This window comes from Tachypleus tridentatus, chromosome 6 (assembly GCF_004210375.1).
Source record: "Tachypleus tridentatus isolate NWPU-2018 chromosome 6, ASM421037v1, whole genome shotgun sequence".
Classification (NCBI taxonomy): Eukaryota; Metazoa; Arthropoda; class Merostomata; order Xiphosura; family Limulidae; genus Tachypleus; species Tachypleus tridentatus.
This window is the reverse complement of record NC_134830.1, coordinates 3,631,499-3,646,528: the sequence shown is the minus strand read 5'-3', so window position 1 is coordinate 3,646,528 and position 15,030 is coordinate 3,631,499. Positions and strand designations below refer to the sequence as shown.

At 33.5% G+C, this 15,030-nt stretch overlaps 1 protein-coding gene across 1 annotated transcript in view; it reads right to left on the bottom strand.

Annotated features, from left to right (window-relative positions):
* The window catches only part of LOC143251850 (WD repeat-containing protein 19-like), a 122,385-nt gene extending 107,595 nt beyond the window's left edge, over positions 1–14,790 (bottom strand). The window contains exons 1-5 of the mRNA XM_076503125.1: positions 14,585–14,790; positions 12,700–12,791; positions 10,713–10,778; positions 9,231–9,356; positions 1,264–1,362 (exon numbers count right to left, since the gene is read on the bottom strand). Coding sequence (XP_076359240.1) covers positions 1,264–1,362; positions 9,231–9,356; positions 10,713–10,778; positions 12,700–12,791; positions 14,585–14,590 — 389 coding nt within the window. The 5' untranslated portion in view covers positions 14,591–14,790. The remainder of the gene's footprint in view (positions 1–1,263; positions 1,363–9,230; positions 9,357–10,712; positions 10,779–12,699; positions 12,792–14,584) is intronic.
* Between the last annotated feature and the right edge of the window lie 240 nt (positions 14,791–15,030).

Below are 15,030 nucleotides of genomic sequence, written 5' to 3'. Positions count from 1 at the left end.
TTTTAAAAATATCTGAATAAACATGAGTTTATTACATACAGTACATACAGTCTGTGTACTTTCAATTGATACTAGCATATTCAGAACAAAGACAGTATCAATATTTATATTGACAACCAGTAAAACATTAATCGTACAATTGTATTTCCCATCAACCTTTTAAGATATTTCATTTACACACATTGTTTATATATATTTTCACATTAAGAGAAACATTTTTAGGTCACACATCACTTGTCAACAAAAATATGAAATGTTATGTTATTTAATAATTAAACCCAGTGTACATGAATAATTTGATTCTTATGTTCTTACAGTCTTTGTTTTATTAAACCCAGTGGACATGAATAATTTGATTCTTATGTTCTTACAGTCTTTGTTTTATTAAACCCAGTGGACATGAATAATTTGATTCTTATGTTCTTACAGTCTTTGTTTTATTAAAGCCAGTGGACATGAATAATTTGATTCTTACGTTCTTACAGTCTTTGTTTTATTAAAGCCAGTGGACATGAATAATTTGATTCTTATGTTCTTACAGTCTTTGTTTTATTAAACCCAGTGGACATGAATAATTTGATTCTTATGTTCTTACAGTCTTTGTTATATTAAACCCAGTGGACATGAATAATTTGATTCTTATGTTCTTACAGTCTTTGTTTTATTAAACCCAGTGGACATGAATAATTTGATTCTTATGTTCTTACAGTCTTTGTTTTATTAAACCCAGTGGACATGAATAATTTGATTCTTATGTTCTTACAGTCTTTGTTTTATTAAAGCCAGTGGACATGAATAATTTGATTCTTATGTTCTTACAGTCTTTGTTTTGTTTATACTGCTACTGATATATCTCACAAGAAGAAAAAAAAACAACCTTGTTAAACCTATTACCTTACAAATCACACAGGTACACATGATAGTGTCTCAAAATGGTTAGAAATTGTGTGTGTTTTCCAAATGTTTTCATATTCTTATTAGCCTACTTCAAGGGTTACTACATTTCTATATCAGAGTGAAGTCACATTGCTGAGATAATGTTGAACATAATTACAGGTAAATGTTTTTGGTTCATATATGTAACAGGTAATCTCAGATCAATACATTATTTCATCAAAATGGTTCCCACAAGGCTAATATTTGTCTGTATGTCTTTACTGACTAATAAATATTATTGAATGATATTATGAATTATAGATGCTATATTAAATACTGCACATACAAAATAATAAATGTAGAATAAAACAAAGTTCTGAAATATACCTTGAGGTTCTGTGGTTATAAATCAGAAGGTTTCCTTTAGAAGTTCCTATTGCAAGTATGGGAGAGTTTTTTGACCATAAGAGCACAGTGAGGACATCTCTAGAAAGCAGAACAAAAGTAAGTAAGCTCTAACATTTTTACTCATCATATAAATATATTACCTTTCTACTCTAGAAACCAATAAATCATAAAATATCTTGTACAGTCATACTTCATTTCCACAGCATCTTAGATAAGCATCAATTACCTTAGTGGACCATAAGAATGAGATTCAGAACTGTGCCATGTGGGACTTGTATGTTGTAGATATCAACCACTACAAGACACCTGGGTTGGCTGTGCCATGTGGGACTTGTATGTTGTAGATATCAACCACTACAAGACACCTGGGTTGGCTGTGCCATGTGGGACTTGTATGTTGTAGATATCAACCACTACAAGACACCTGGGTTGGCTGTGCCATGTGGGTCTTGTATGTTGTAGATATCAACCACTACAAGACACCTGGGTTGGCTGTGCCATGTGGGTCTTGTATGTTGTAAATATCAACCACTACAAGACACCTGGGTTGGCTGTGCCATGTGGGACTTGTATGTTGTAAATATCAACCACTACAAGACACCTGGGTTGGCTGTGCCATGTGGGACCTGTATGTTGTAGATATCAACCACTACAAGACACCTGACTTGGCTGTGCCATGTGGGACTTGTATGTTGTAGATATCAACAACTACAAGACAGCTGGGTTGGCTGTGCCATGTGGGACCTGTATGTTGTAGATATCAACCACTACAAGACACCCTGTGCCATGTGGGACTTGTATGTTGTAGATATCAACCACTACAAGACACCTGGGTTGGCTGTGCCATGTGGGACCTGTATGTTGTAGATATCAACCACTACAAGACACCTGGGTTGGCTGTGCCATGTGGGACTTGTATGTTGTAGATATCAACCACTACAAGACACCTGGGTTGGCTGTGCCATGTGGGACTTGTATGTTGTAGATATCAACCACTACAAGACACCTGGGTTGGCTGTGCCATGTGGGACTTGTATGTTGTAAATATCAACCACTACAAGACACCTGGGTTGGCTGTGCCATGTGGGACTTGTATGTTGTAAATATCAACCACTACAAGACACCTGGGTTGGCTGTGCCATGTGGGACCTGTATGTTGTAGATATCAACCACTACAAGACACCTGAGTTGGCTGTGCCATGTGGGACTTGTATGTTGTAGATATCAACAACGACAAGACACCTGGGTTGGCTGTGCCATGTGGGTCTTGTATGTTGTAGATATCAACCACTACAAGACACCTGGGCTGGCTTTAAGTTTAATCATAAAGACTAAATGATGTCCAACATACAGATACACATAAAGACCAGATGATGTCCAACATACAGATACACATAAAGACTAGATGATGTCCAACATACAGATACACATAAAGACTAGATGATGCACATCATATTTAAAATAATTAGTAACATTCCACTTTTAATAATATTATTCTTACAACAATATATGTACTGAAACATCTTAAATTCAATCCGTTTTAAGTGATGAGTACATGAGCTAAATATAATGTACGTTTTGACTATTTAAAATAATTAGTAACATTCCACTTTTAATAATATTATTCTTACAACAATATTTGTACTGAAACATCTTAAATTCAATCCGTTTTAAGTGATGAGTACATGAGCTAAATATAATGTAAGTTTTGACTATTTAAAATAATTAGTAACATTCCACTTTTAATAATATTATTCTTACAACAATATATGTACTGAAACATCTTAAATTCAATCCGTTTTAAGTGATGAGTACATGAGCTAAATATAATGTAAGTTTTGACTATTTAAAATAATTAGTAACATTCCACTTTTAATAATATTATTCTTACAACAATATATGTACTGAAACATCTTAAATTCAATCCGTTTTAAGTGATGAGTACATGAGCTAAATATAATGTAAGTTTTGACTATTTAAAATAATTAGTAACATTCCACTTTTAATAATATTATTCTTACAACAATATATGTACTGAAACATCTTAAATTCAATCCGTTTTAAGTGATGAGTACATGAGCTAAATATAATGTAAGTTTTGACTATTTAAAAGAATTAGTAACATTCCACTTTTAATAATATTATTCTTACAACAATATATGTACTGAAACATCTTAAACTATTAGTAGAAAACCTTGTTTTCAGTGCACATTTTCTATTTACTGCTACATATTTTTAAATAAAGTTAAATAAATGCAAGTATTATAAACTTTCAAATGTAATCTAACAAAATATAGTGAAGGTAATCATTAAACATTAGATTAGCTCAAACACAGATGAGATCAAATTATGTTATGTTAGCTCTATGGGAAACAAATCATGTTATGTTAGCTGCATGTGAAACAGATCACAATTTATGTTACTTCTACTGGAGGGAGATCACATATTATGTTAGCTATATGGGAAACAAACCACATGTTACATAAACTTTGTTGGAGAGAAATCACGTTACGTTAGCTCTATGGGAAACAGCTAATGAGATCACACTATGATTCATTGTTTTTGATGTAAGGGTTACTGCTCCAGTAGAAAATATACCTACAAATTAAAAGAAAACAGAAGTTAAAAAGTTAACAGATGAAAGTGTTAAGATATGCAACTCTGGTCAATACTGTAGTCAATGTAAAGAACAATATTTCACTATACATGAGTTATTTCTCTATAGCTAGTATTCAGATAGGGAACATAAAAGTTCTATAGTTTTATTAAACAAAAAACAACTGTGATATTCATTTAGGGGACATGAAAAATTATGTAAAATAAATATGAAAATTTTGAGATATAAAATAAATACAGAGTTACAGTACATATAGTCTCAAGTTTGTTCAAAAGAACCAACTTTGTTCTTAAACGGTCAAAAAAACATTTTTAGAAATGACGATAACATCAAAAGAAACATAATAAAATTACTCAAATCTGGGGATATCTCTCATTAAGTTCCTCAAATCTGGGGGTATCTCTCATTAAGTTATTCAAATCTGGGGGTATATTTCATTAAGTTACTCAAATCTGGGGGTATATCTCATTAAGTTACTCAAATCTGGGGGTATATCTCATTAAGTTACTCAAATCTGGGGGTATCTATCATTAAGTTTACTGTCTGCCCAGGTACAACTTGTTTGTTGATGAAAATAAGCCACAAAACTGTAAAACTTACATTCACTTGAGTCTTGTTTGGTTTCAAGAGATGTAAAATTCAGCTGTTAAAATGTTTTATTTTACAGTTTTCACTGAAGCTAACAAAATTGTAAATATACCACCTGAAACCTAGGATTATTTTCTTTCTCATATTTGTTGTAGAGTTATCTTCCTTGTGTACTAATACCACACTCTATTCCTTGTTAAACACAAAGCTACACAATGGACGACCTGTGCTACCTTCGCTACAAGTTCAGAAACCCAGTTTTTAGTATCATAAGCTTTCAGACTTACCATCGAGCCACTAAGGGGTTACACTAGATTGTAAGCATAACCTATTTATATTAGTTTCAACACTAGACAATTTTCTATTGGATCATTTCGTTATGACATGGTTAACCATATGACATCATCAGACCTACTGTAGTGTTTGCCTAAAAACCGTCTTTCTATTCAGTAGGTACATAGGTTATGTACATCTATACTATGTAGTGGTTTTTATTGTATTATTAACCATAAATTTACCCACAAAATATGAAATTCATCTGTGAATATCTCATAGTTATTGTGTTGTTTGTTTGAAGTGTCTGAGTTTTGGATATGGTGAATTTTATAAGTTATTAATACAAGGTAAGAGGTGACAATATACTAACAACTGAGCTTTAAAGGGTCAGAGGTGACAACATACTTACAATTAGGCTTTATAGTATGAAAGATGACAATATACTTACAAGTGGGCTTTAAAGTGTCAAATGTGACAACCTACTTATAGATGGGCTTTAAAGGGTTAATCTAACATTCACGTAGGTACCCTTAGTTACATTGGAGAGCAACAGATATTTAAACAAGTATGTCAAAGTGGTATTATAAACACTCTACACATATATCTGCTTATTGGAGAGCTACAGATATTTAAACAAGAATGTCAAAGTGGTATTATAAACACTCTACACATATATCTGCTTATTGGAGAGCTACAGATATTTAAACAAGTATGGCAAGGTGGTATTATTAATACCTACACATATATCTACTTGTTGGAGAGCAACAGATATTTAAACAAGTATGGCAAGGTGGTATTATTAATACCTACACATATATCTACTTATTGGAGAGCTACAGCTATTTAAACAAGTATGTCAAGATGGTATTATTAATACTCTACACATATATCTGCATATTGGAGAGCTACAGATATTTAAACAAGTAGGTCAAACTGGTGTTATTAATACTCTAAACATATATCTGCATATTGGAGATCAACTGAAATATGAAGAGATCATATAGATTGACTTAAGCTTTCATTGTATCAAGTTGTTCTACCTGAACAAACTGTTTTAACAAGACCAAGCACTGTCCTTTCTATTATCACAAATTATATCTGTTAAAATATATATTCTAAACTAAGGATAACATACATTCTAATCTCTATAAAACAGGTTGGGTTTGAAATTCACTATCAGCAGGTAACTCAACTACAAGGAAGTTATTGTAACATCATTCTTTCTTATCATGTGGTGAATATAATTGATTGTCAGGTCTACATAATGACAACAAATTTGTTTTATTGATTCATTAATGTTTTTATAAGATTAAGTACTAACATAACCTTTATATGCAAAAACGGCTCGTTTGGGTTGAGAAAATATTTTTACATAGAAGAGCCGTTTTTGCATATAAATTTCTCAACAAGTGGGTTTCTCGACATCACTGACTAACATAACCTGTAGGCCACATATACAGCCATGCTACCTGTACCGTAATAATGTAAAAATAACCTGTAGGCCACATATACAGCCATGCTACCTGTACCACAGTAATGTAAAAATAATCTATAGGCCACATATACAGCCATGCTACCTGTACCATAATAATGCAAAAATAATCTGTAGGCCACATATACAGCCATGCTACCTGTACCATAATAATGCAAAAATAATCTGTAGGCCACATAAACAGCCATGCTACCTGTACCACAATAATGTAAAAATAACCTGTAGGCCACATATACAGCCATGCTACATGTACCACAGTAATGTAAAAATAACCTGTAGGCCACATATACAACTATGCTACCTGTACCATAATAATGTAAAAATAACCTGTAGGCCACATATCCAGCCATGCTACCTGTACCATAGTAATGTAAAAATAACCTGTAGGATACATATACAGCCATTCTACATGTACCACAGTAATGTAAAAATAACCTATAGGCCACATATACAGCCATGCTACCTGTACCATAGTAATGTAAAAATAACCTGTAGGCCACATATACAGCCATGCTACCTGTACCATAATAATGTAAAAATAACCTGTAGGCCACATATACAGCCATTCTACATGTACCACAGTAATGTAAAAATAACCTGTAGGCCACATATACAGCCATGCTACCTGTACTACAGTAATGTAAAAATAACCTGTAGGCCACATACACAACCATGCTACCTGTACCATAATAATGTAAAAATAACCTGTAGGCCACATATACAGCCATTCTACCTGTACCATAGTAATGTAAAAATAACCTGTAGGCCACATATACAGCCATTCTACATGTACCACAGTAATGTAAAAATAACCTGTAAGCCACATATACAGCCATGCTACATGTACCACACTAATGTAAAAAGTTACTTGTTAAACTTCACAGATCATTGATCAAGCAACTGAAAACAAAACAATAATTGATTTGCTGATAGCTGAAACAAAAGCATTCTAACTCATGCTCTCTACCAGGCAGAAAACCTGTATGTTTTATTGCTTCTATATCCTGAATGTAATTTGGAGTGAAACTTTATGGGCCTACATTATTTAACTATTTGATATTACCACCATGCACCCTCTAGCTTACATGTAAGTTAGTAAATTAAGAATATAAGTTATCCCATGATTATAAATTGCTATAGTGGTGATAAATACTGACCTCAGTCCTGTGTCAATCTGTGTTACTTTGTGTGTGGTTGAATCCCACGGGATAAGTAGAGGAGACTGCTGACTGATAAATACTGACCTCAGTCCTGTGTCAATCTGTGTTACTTTGTGTGTGGTTGAATCCCACAGGTTAAGTAGAGGAGACTGCTGACTGATAAATACTTACCTCAGTCCTGTGTCAATCTGGGTTACTTTGTGTGTGGTTGAATCTCACAGGATAAGTAGAGGAGTCTGCTGACTGATAAATACTTACCTCAGTCCTGTGTCAACCTGTGTTACTTTGTGTGTGGTTGAATCCCACAAGATAAGTAGAGGAGACTGCTGACTGATAAATACTGATCTCAGTCCTGTGTCAATCTGTGTTACTTTGTGTGTGGTTGAATCCCACAGGATAAGTAGAGGAGACTGCTGACTGATAAATACTAACCTCAGTCATGTGTCAATCTGTGTGTGGTTTAATCCCACAAGATAAGTAGAGGAGACTGCTGACTGATAAATACTAACCTCAGTCCTGTGTCAATCTGTGTTACTTTGTGTGTGGTTGAATCCCACAGGATAAGTAGAGGAGTCTGCTGACTGATAAATACTAACCTCAGTCCTGTGTCAATCTGTGTTACTTTGTGTGTGGTTGAATCCCACAGGATAAGTAGAGGAGACTGCTGACTGATAAATACTGACCTCAGCCCTGTGTCAATCTGTGTTACTTTGTGTGTGGTCGAATCCCACAAGATAAGTAGAGGAGACTGCTGACTGATAAATACTAACCTCAGTCCTGTGTCAATCTGTGTTACTTTGTGTGTGGTTGAATCCCACAGGATAAGTAGAGGAGACTGCTGACTGATAAATACTGACCTCAGTCATGTGTCAATCTGTGTTACTTTGTGTGTGGTTGAATCCCACAGGATAAGTAGAGGAGACTGCTGACTGATAAATACTTACCTCAGTCATGTGTCAATCTGTGTTACTTTGTGTGTGGTTGAATCCCACAGGATAAGTAGAGGAGACTGCTGACTGATAAATACTGACCTCAGTCCTGTGTCAATCTGTGTTTCTTTGTGTGTGGTTGAATCCCACAGAATAAGTAGAGGAGACTGCTGACTGATAAATACTTACCTCAGTCCTGTGTCAATCTGTGTTACTTTGTGTGTGGTTGAATCCCACAGGATAAGTAGAGGAGACTGCTGACTGATAAATACTGACCTCAGCCCTGTGTCAATCTGTGTTACTTTGTGTGTGGTCGAATCCCACAAGATAAGTAGAGGAGACTGCTGACTGATAAATACTAACCTCAGTCCTGTGTCAATCTGTGTTACTTTGTGTGTGGTTGAATCCCACAGGATAAGTAGAGGAGACTGCTGACTGATAAATACTGACCTCAGTCATGTGTCAATCTGTGTTACTTTGTGTGTGGTTGAATCCCACAGGATAAGTAGAGGAGACTGCTGACTGATAAATACTTACCTCAGTCATGTGTCAATCTGTGTTACTTTGTGTGTGGTTGAATCCCACAGGATAAGTAGAGGAGACTGCTGACTGATAAATACTGACCTCAGTCCTGTGTCAATCTGTGTTTCTTTGTGTGTGGTTGAATCCCACAGAATAAGTAGAGGAGACTGCTGACTGATAAATACTTACCTCAGTCCTGTGTCAATCTGTGTTACTTTGTGTGTGGTTGAATCCCACAGGATAAGTAGAGGAGACTGCTGACTGATAAATACTGACCTCAGTCCTGTGTCAATCTGTGTTACTTTGTGTGTGGTTTAATCCCACAAGATAAGTAGAGAGACTGCTGACTGATAAATACTAACCTCAGTCCTGTGTCAATCTGTGTTACTTTGTGTGTGGTTGAATCCCACAGGATAAGTAGAGGAGACTGCTGACTGATAACTGCAAGTATGTCTCCATCTTTGTCCCAGTCCATTCCAGAGCACATTCTATAATATAAAAATGTTTTTATGTAATGTTACTCTAATATACTCCCTCAAGTATGGTATGATATATTCTTTAAGATATTACTTTTGTGATATCCAGTGTAGATGAAAAATGACAATATACTAATCCAGTGACAAAGTTGTAAAACATCTTATAACCCTACTTTGAGGCATTATACTAATTAAAAACACATTTTTGAAAATTTTTCACTGTAGCAATATTTACCCTACAGAAAAAGTTTACAGTCACCACTATAACATGGTGGACGTTTATATTACAGAGGTAAGAAATCGTTAAAATGATCTAAAGTTCTTCACTGATGGCTATTTTACCATACTTTTGTGTAGTTTGATTTTAGAATCAGGTCAGATTTTGATGAAAATTATCAAATACATGTAATGAAATTAAATCATTGTCATTCTAACTCTTACATTTGAAATAAATTCAACTTTTGGAAAAAGACAATATACTGGTAGTACTGACAACAGTCACTAGAGGGTTTTATTTGTACCCTTAAAACAGCTAAGGAAGGCAATTCATGAGAGATAGAACATCATTCATGATAGAGAGAACATCGTTCGTGAGGGACAGAACATCATTCATGATAGAGAGAACATCGTTCGTGAGAGATAGAACATCATTCATGAGAGAGAGAACATCATTCATGAGAGATAGATCATCATTCATGAGAGATAGAACATCATTCATGAGAGATAGATCATCATTCGTGAGAGAGAGAACATCATTCATTAGAGAGAACATCATTCATGAGGGATAGAACATTAATGCGAGATAGATCATCTATTTGGAATATGCAAAACAATAAAATTATTCTGATACCAATGTATCAAGAAACAAAATTGGTCTATTTGTTCATACTGCTCTTCTACAAACATTATAAGCCCAGCTTGAGTTAAATTTAAAGTTTTCACATTTTACAGGAAAAGATTTAAAAAGAATAGTAATATCCTAATGTGCTGAAGCTACAGAGATTGGTTTCAATTGGTTGATCCTATGTGTTTCTCAAGTGAGAAGAACTTCTTACTGAAGCCTTCTTTATTTCAAACTGCCTAAAATATCTTTGAAACAACACACTGCAGTTCTATCCAATGGAATTCTGATATCTTATCCTGGTAAAAGTTAAGGAAACCTATAGCACCAAACTTGTCTAATATAAAAATAACTGATCAAAATAAGATTTCTGATCATTACCAATTTGAGTATTGCAAATATCTAAGTCCCATGTGAGAATAATTAGTTAACTGTTTAGAAAATTTTTCTAATTACCAAAGTTCTAAATGCGATAGCTCACAGCAACATAGCTTTCTAATGAAAGTTAATGTGTAACATGCTCTCACCCTGCCAACGTGATGTGATCTCTCCTGTCTCCATGACGATCCAAAATATTCACTGTGTGATCATACCTAGAATGTAATTTTGGTATATTTGTAATCAGTACAAAAAATTTATTTCAAATTATTTAACTTTTAAATCCACCTTCTTTGGAAACTTGGGCTTTAAAAAATATTCTACAAAAACTATTAGATATTTGTACATCCTGAACATAATAATTTCTGTACCAGATCTAAACATGTGGTTTTAATTCCAACCTTTAGTACAATTAGGTCATGAGGGAAACTTTCAATTTTGTACTTTTCTCTGGAATGTGTAAGTAGAAAGGAGACTGATTTATGTGTTCAAACCTGCTAGTTTTCCTATGGATTGTTTGTCTGAGAGGTGAAATGAAAAGTTGAAAAGACAAACTAATATATTAAGTATAACAGAAAAAATGTCATACCTCAATGTTTCTAACAGAGAAATATACGTGGAGTTAAAACATTTTAATATTGTTACTGTTATATATGTAATTACATCACTAAACATCCAACCACGGGTAGAAACTCTTTGATAAAGTACTGCAAAAATACATATATATGGATATGTAACACAAGCATCAAGAATGAAAACATTGTGAAATAAGGAAAACACAAACAAGGCTCCACATGTGAAAATGCTGCCAACTGTTTTACTATGCTCATTATTTCAGCTATTAATTTGAATAATTACTTTAGCATTAAAATAGAAAATTTGTTTTGAACACTGAAACCAGGGGAAAAAAATATTGTTTTTTGTTAACTTCAGAAACATGTGAAAAGGCCAAGTGTTGGCAAGTGATACGTAATATATGGGAAAATGTGTTTTGTAATTCAAAAGTACTTTAACCTTTAACTAAGTGTTTAGCTGTTATAATGCTAATCATTTAGTCACAATAACATTTCATATGTAAATTATATTCTGTTAGTGGTCAGAAGTAGTAACTTCTACAATTGTTTCTGAAGATCAAACGTATTATCTTTCATTTTGAGGTCAGTATGAACCATTACTGTTTTTTAATATATCTGAATAAGTAATTGTTAAGAGTTATGTTCTGCTAGAAGTGTGGTGATCCAGAAAAATCCTGGAATAGTAGCTTCTTTATTGTTTACTTAATATGGAAAAATGGAACCTTCTAAATATGTTTTTTAACCATTATCAAGATAAAAAAATCAATTTCTGATGAAAGTTGCCTAGTGATTGCTCTTATGAAGCGGTTTTTATTATAACTACAATATTAAAAAGAAAGCCTTATTTAATGGCATATTACAAATATTATTAACGTACCATATAAGTGATAGTTGCTAAAATCAGAAACAGACATCACTCTTAATATACAAGGTAATCCAAAATTATTCTATCACATAACATAATAGCTAAAGAATTACAACCATGCATTTTTCAACACCTTGTAGTCCTAATCAAACAGTTTTTATTGTCATATTGTGTTTTTTCACCCCAGTAAGTACTGTTATCCCATACAATGGCAACCATACAAGAAAAGGCTTAATTCATTGTTTGGCTAGCAGAGACAAAGTCATTGACTGTAATGCAGCATAATTATAGAAATCAGTACCAGAAAGAAGTATGGGGGTATGTTAAGGATATCAACTATTACATGTCTATAGCAAACATCACAGACCTAAAGACCAGAATAACAGTTGTCATCACCATTATAACTGTGGATACACTGAAGCAAATGTGGAATGAAATTTAATATTGGCCAGATGGGCTGAGAGCCAGTGATATTAGACTTGTACAAGTCTATTAACATGTCAATAAAAAATCAGGTTGGGCTATAAAATGTGGAAAATGCTTGGTTGTATTTGTTTAGTTGTTTAAGTACTAAATTTTAAAATAAGAGAGATAATTTTATATATAGTTATAAATGCATATAGACTTTTCTCAGTAACATAATTCCATAGCATACATCTAGTGGTGTAATCCTACATTAAGTCTCTTAAGACTTACCCAGTAGTCACTAGGAAATTTCCTCCCGATTTCTGCCAAGTGAAATACACTGGTCCTGGGCCATGTGTTCTTTCTGGTACAGTAAACACCCGCTGGCATAAAGAAAAGTTATGAAATGTACTTAACTTGTCATGAATCAAATAACTCATGATACACTGGTTAGCAACATTTTAGATTACACAGGACTGAATATGGTTCAACATGAAAATAACCAGTCAGTGTTTAATAACAAACTAGGTTGAATGCAAGTGTAATATAACTGGTACTATAATTTCAGAGATTCATGTATCAAGAGCATCACAGATGACATCCCATCATGTACAAAACAGTTATATATACATATCTTAAGCCTTCATGTTGGGTGTTGTAATGAAGAGATTTATATCATTTAAAACTAATTCACATGGGGGGTAAAGGTTAGAGTGAACAGGTCAGTAATCATCTACAGAGTGTCTTCAGTATGCTGGTTTGTACTTGATGCCAATGTTATCAGATATTTATTTTATAACAGTAACTTAGCAACAGTTTGAAATAGAGAACAGTAAAAAACAGTCACAATACATATGTATAGATATTAAAAACATTATATGCATTTTGGTGGTTCTAGAGGTTATGTAATATGCAAACTGTACAATAGAAAATGATTTATCAGAATGACATTTTCAATCCAGAGACATCTTTTTATTTATGTAAACAACAAATTTATATATTTCACTAAAATTTTACCACATTTTACATACGCAGTTGGAATTATAGTCCATATTTCTTCTCCAATACGGTTATTGGTTCTTTGGACAAATCTAAGCTCATTCAGTTAAACAGTAAGTTAGAAACAAAGCTAAATCATCATGTTCTACACAATATTAAACTACTTCAAACATCAACATTCATGTCTTAAATGAAATGTGGCATGCCAGGGAAATAAAACACCAACATAATTTTAAGTTTGTGTTTTGCAGTATTTGAACATAATTATTTTGTTTCACTGATATTAGCCTTTAACTACAATTCTCGTTATGAGATTTTATGATAAATTTATCTTCCTTTGGTTCTATGGTGGATAATGATTCAGGCCCTAGTGAAATGTCATACAAATAAAACCTTAAAAATATGTATATGTAATTAGAAGTACACTATAGATATTTTGGTATGCCACACGGTTTACTGTGAAAAAAAGGAAAGAAAGAAACATAACATGCAACCTACATCTCGGCATGGTCCATCTTGGCTTTCCAAGTTTTTAAACTAAACTATTAATACATAAAAAATGATGACACATCAATTCTCTTTACAATCTTAAACACCTCAATGAAACCCCTAACTCTTCTTTTTTTCAAGACAAAATAATTTTAAGGATCTTAACCTCTCCTCATATGACACCCCTCCACCCCAGACATCATTCTTGTAACCCTCCTCTGAAACCTTTGAAGCAATTCAGTAACTTTCCTAAAGGAGCCCAAGACTGAACGTAATATTCCAAATGTGGCCTAACCAGTGATCTATACAATTAAATTACAACCTATTTAGACTTGTATTCAATATTTTTGTAAATACAATCTAAAATCCTATTTGCCCTGCTACTAGCAACAGTACACTGTTTGGATGCTTTTAGAGACTAGAAATTTGAAATTTTAATTAGAATTATAACCTTAGCAATATAGCACCCATTTACGGTAATTAAAGTTGAGGCTTTAAAAGTTATTAATTGAAAGTCACTTCGCTGAAATAACACGGCAAATTTAATGTCTCGTTTCATAATTTTAGTTTAAACTTGGAAATTATAGCCTTGCTACAAATATGTTATTAGTGGAACGGCTGACATTTACTCCCTAAGCCTTACGTAGCAACGGTCAGAAAATTTAGTTTATTTTCATTGTTTACTTACCTTCATAACAATATTTAATGTTCACAGTTTATTGAAAATAAAACTGCTGTTTTGGTGAAATGGTCCAAAACGTTTCTAAAGTGAAAATAACCCGGCTTTATATTCTTAAATGTTTATATCTGTACCGCTGAAACGAAACTCAAAGTTGCGTGTTTCGTTTCAAACCATTGGTATGTCACTCGTATGCGCAATACGATAATGTACACAGTGCGTTACACGAGTTTGTTTATATTTATTCGCCTAGGCAGAGCTTGACAAGTGGCTGTCTTCACTGTTTCCACTTCATGTATCGAGCCTAGATTTTTAGCGATATACATCACTGTGCAAAAGTGTTAGAACAAAAGAATATTTTGCCATTCTTTTGATTTTATGGGACTAATTATTCTGTGCCATTTCCGTGTAAATATTAAGACTATGGTAATGTTACACTGACTCCTGCTAAAAAC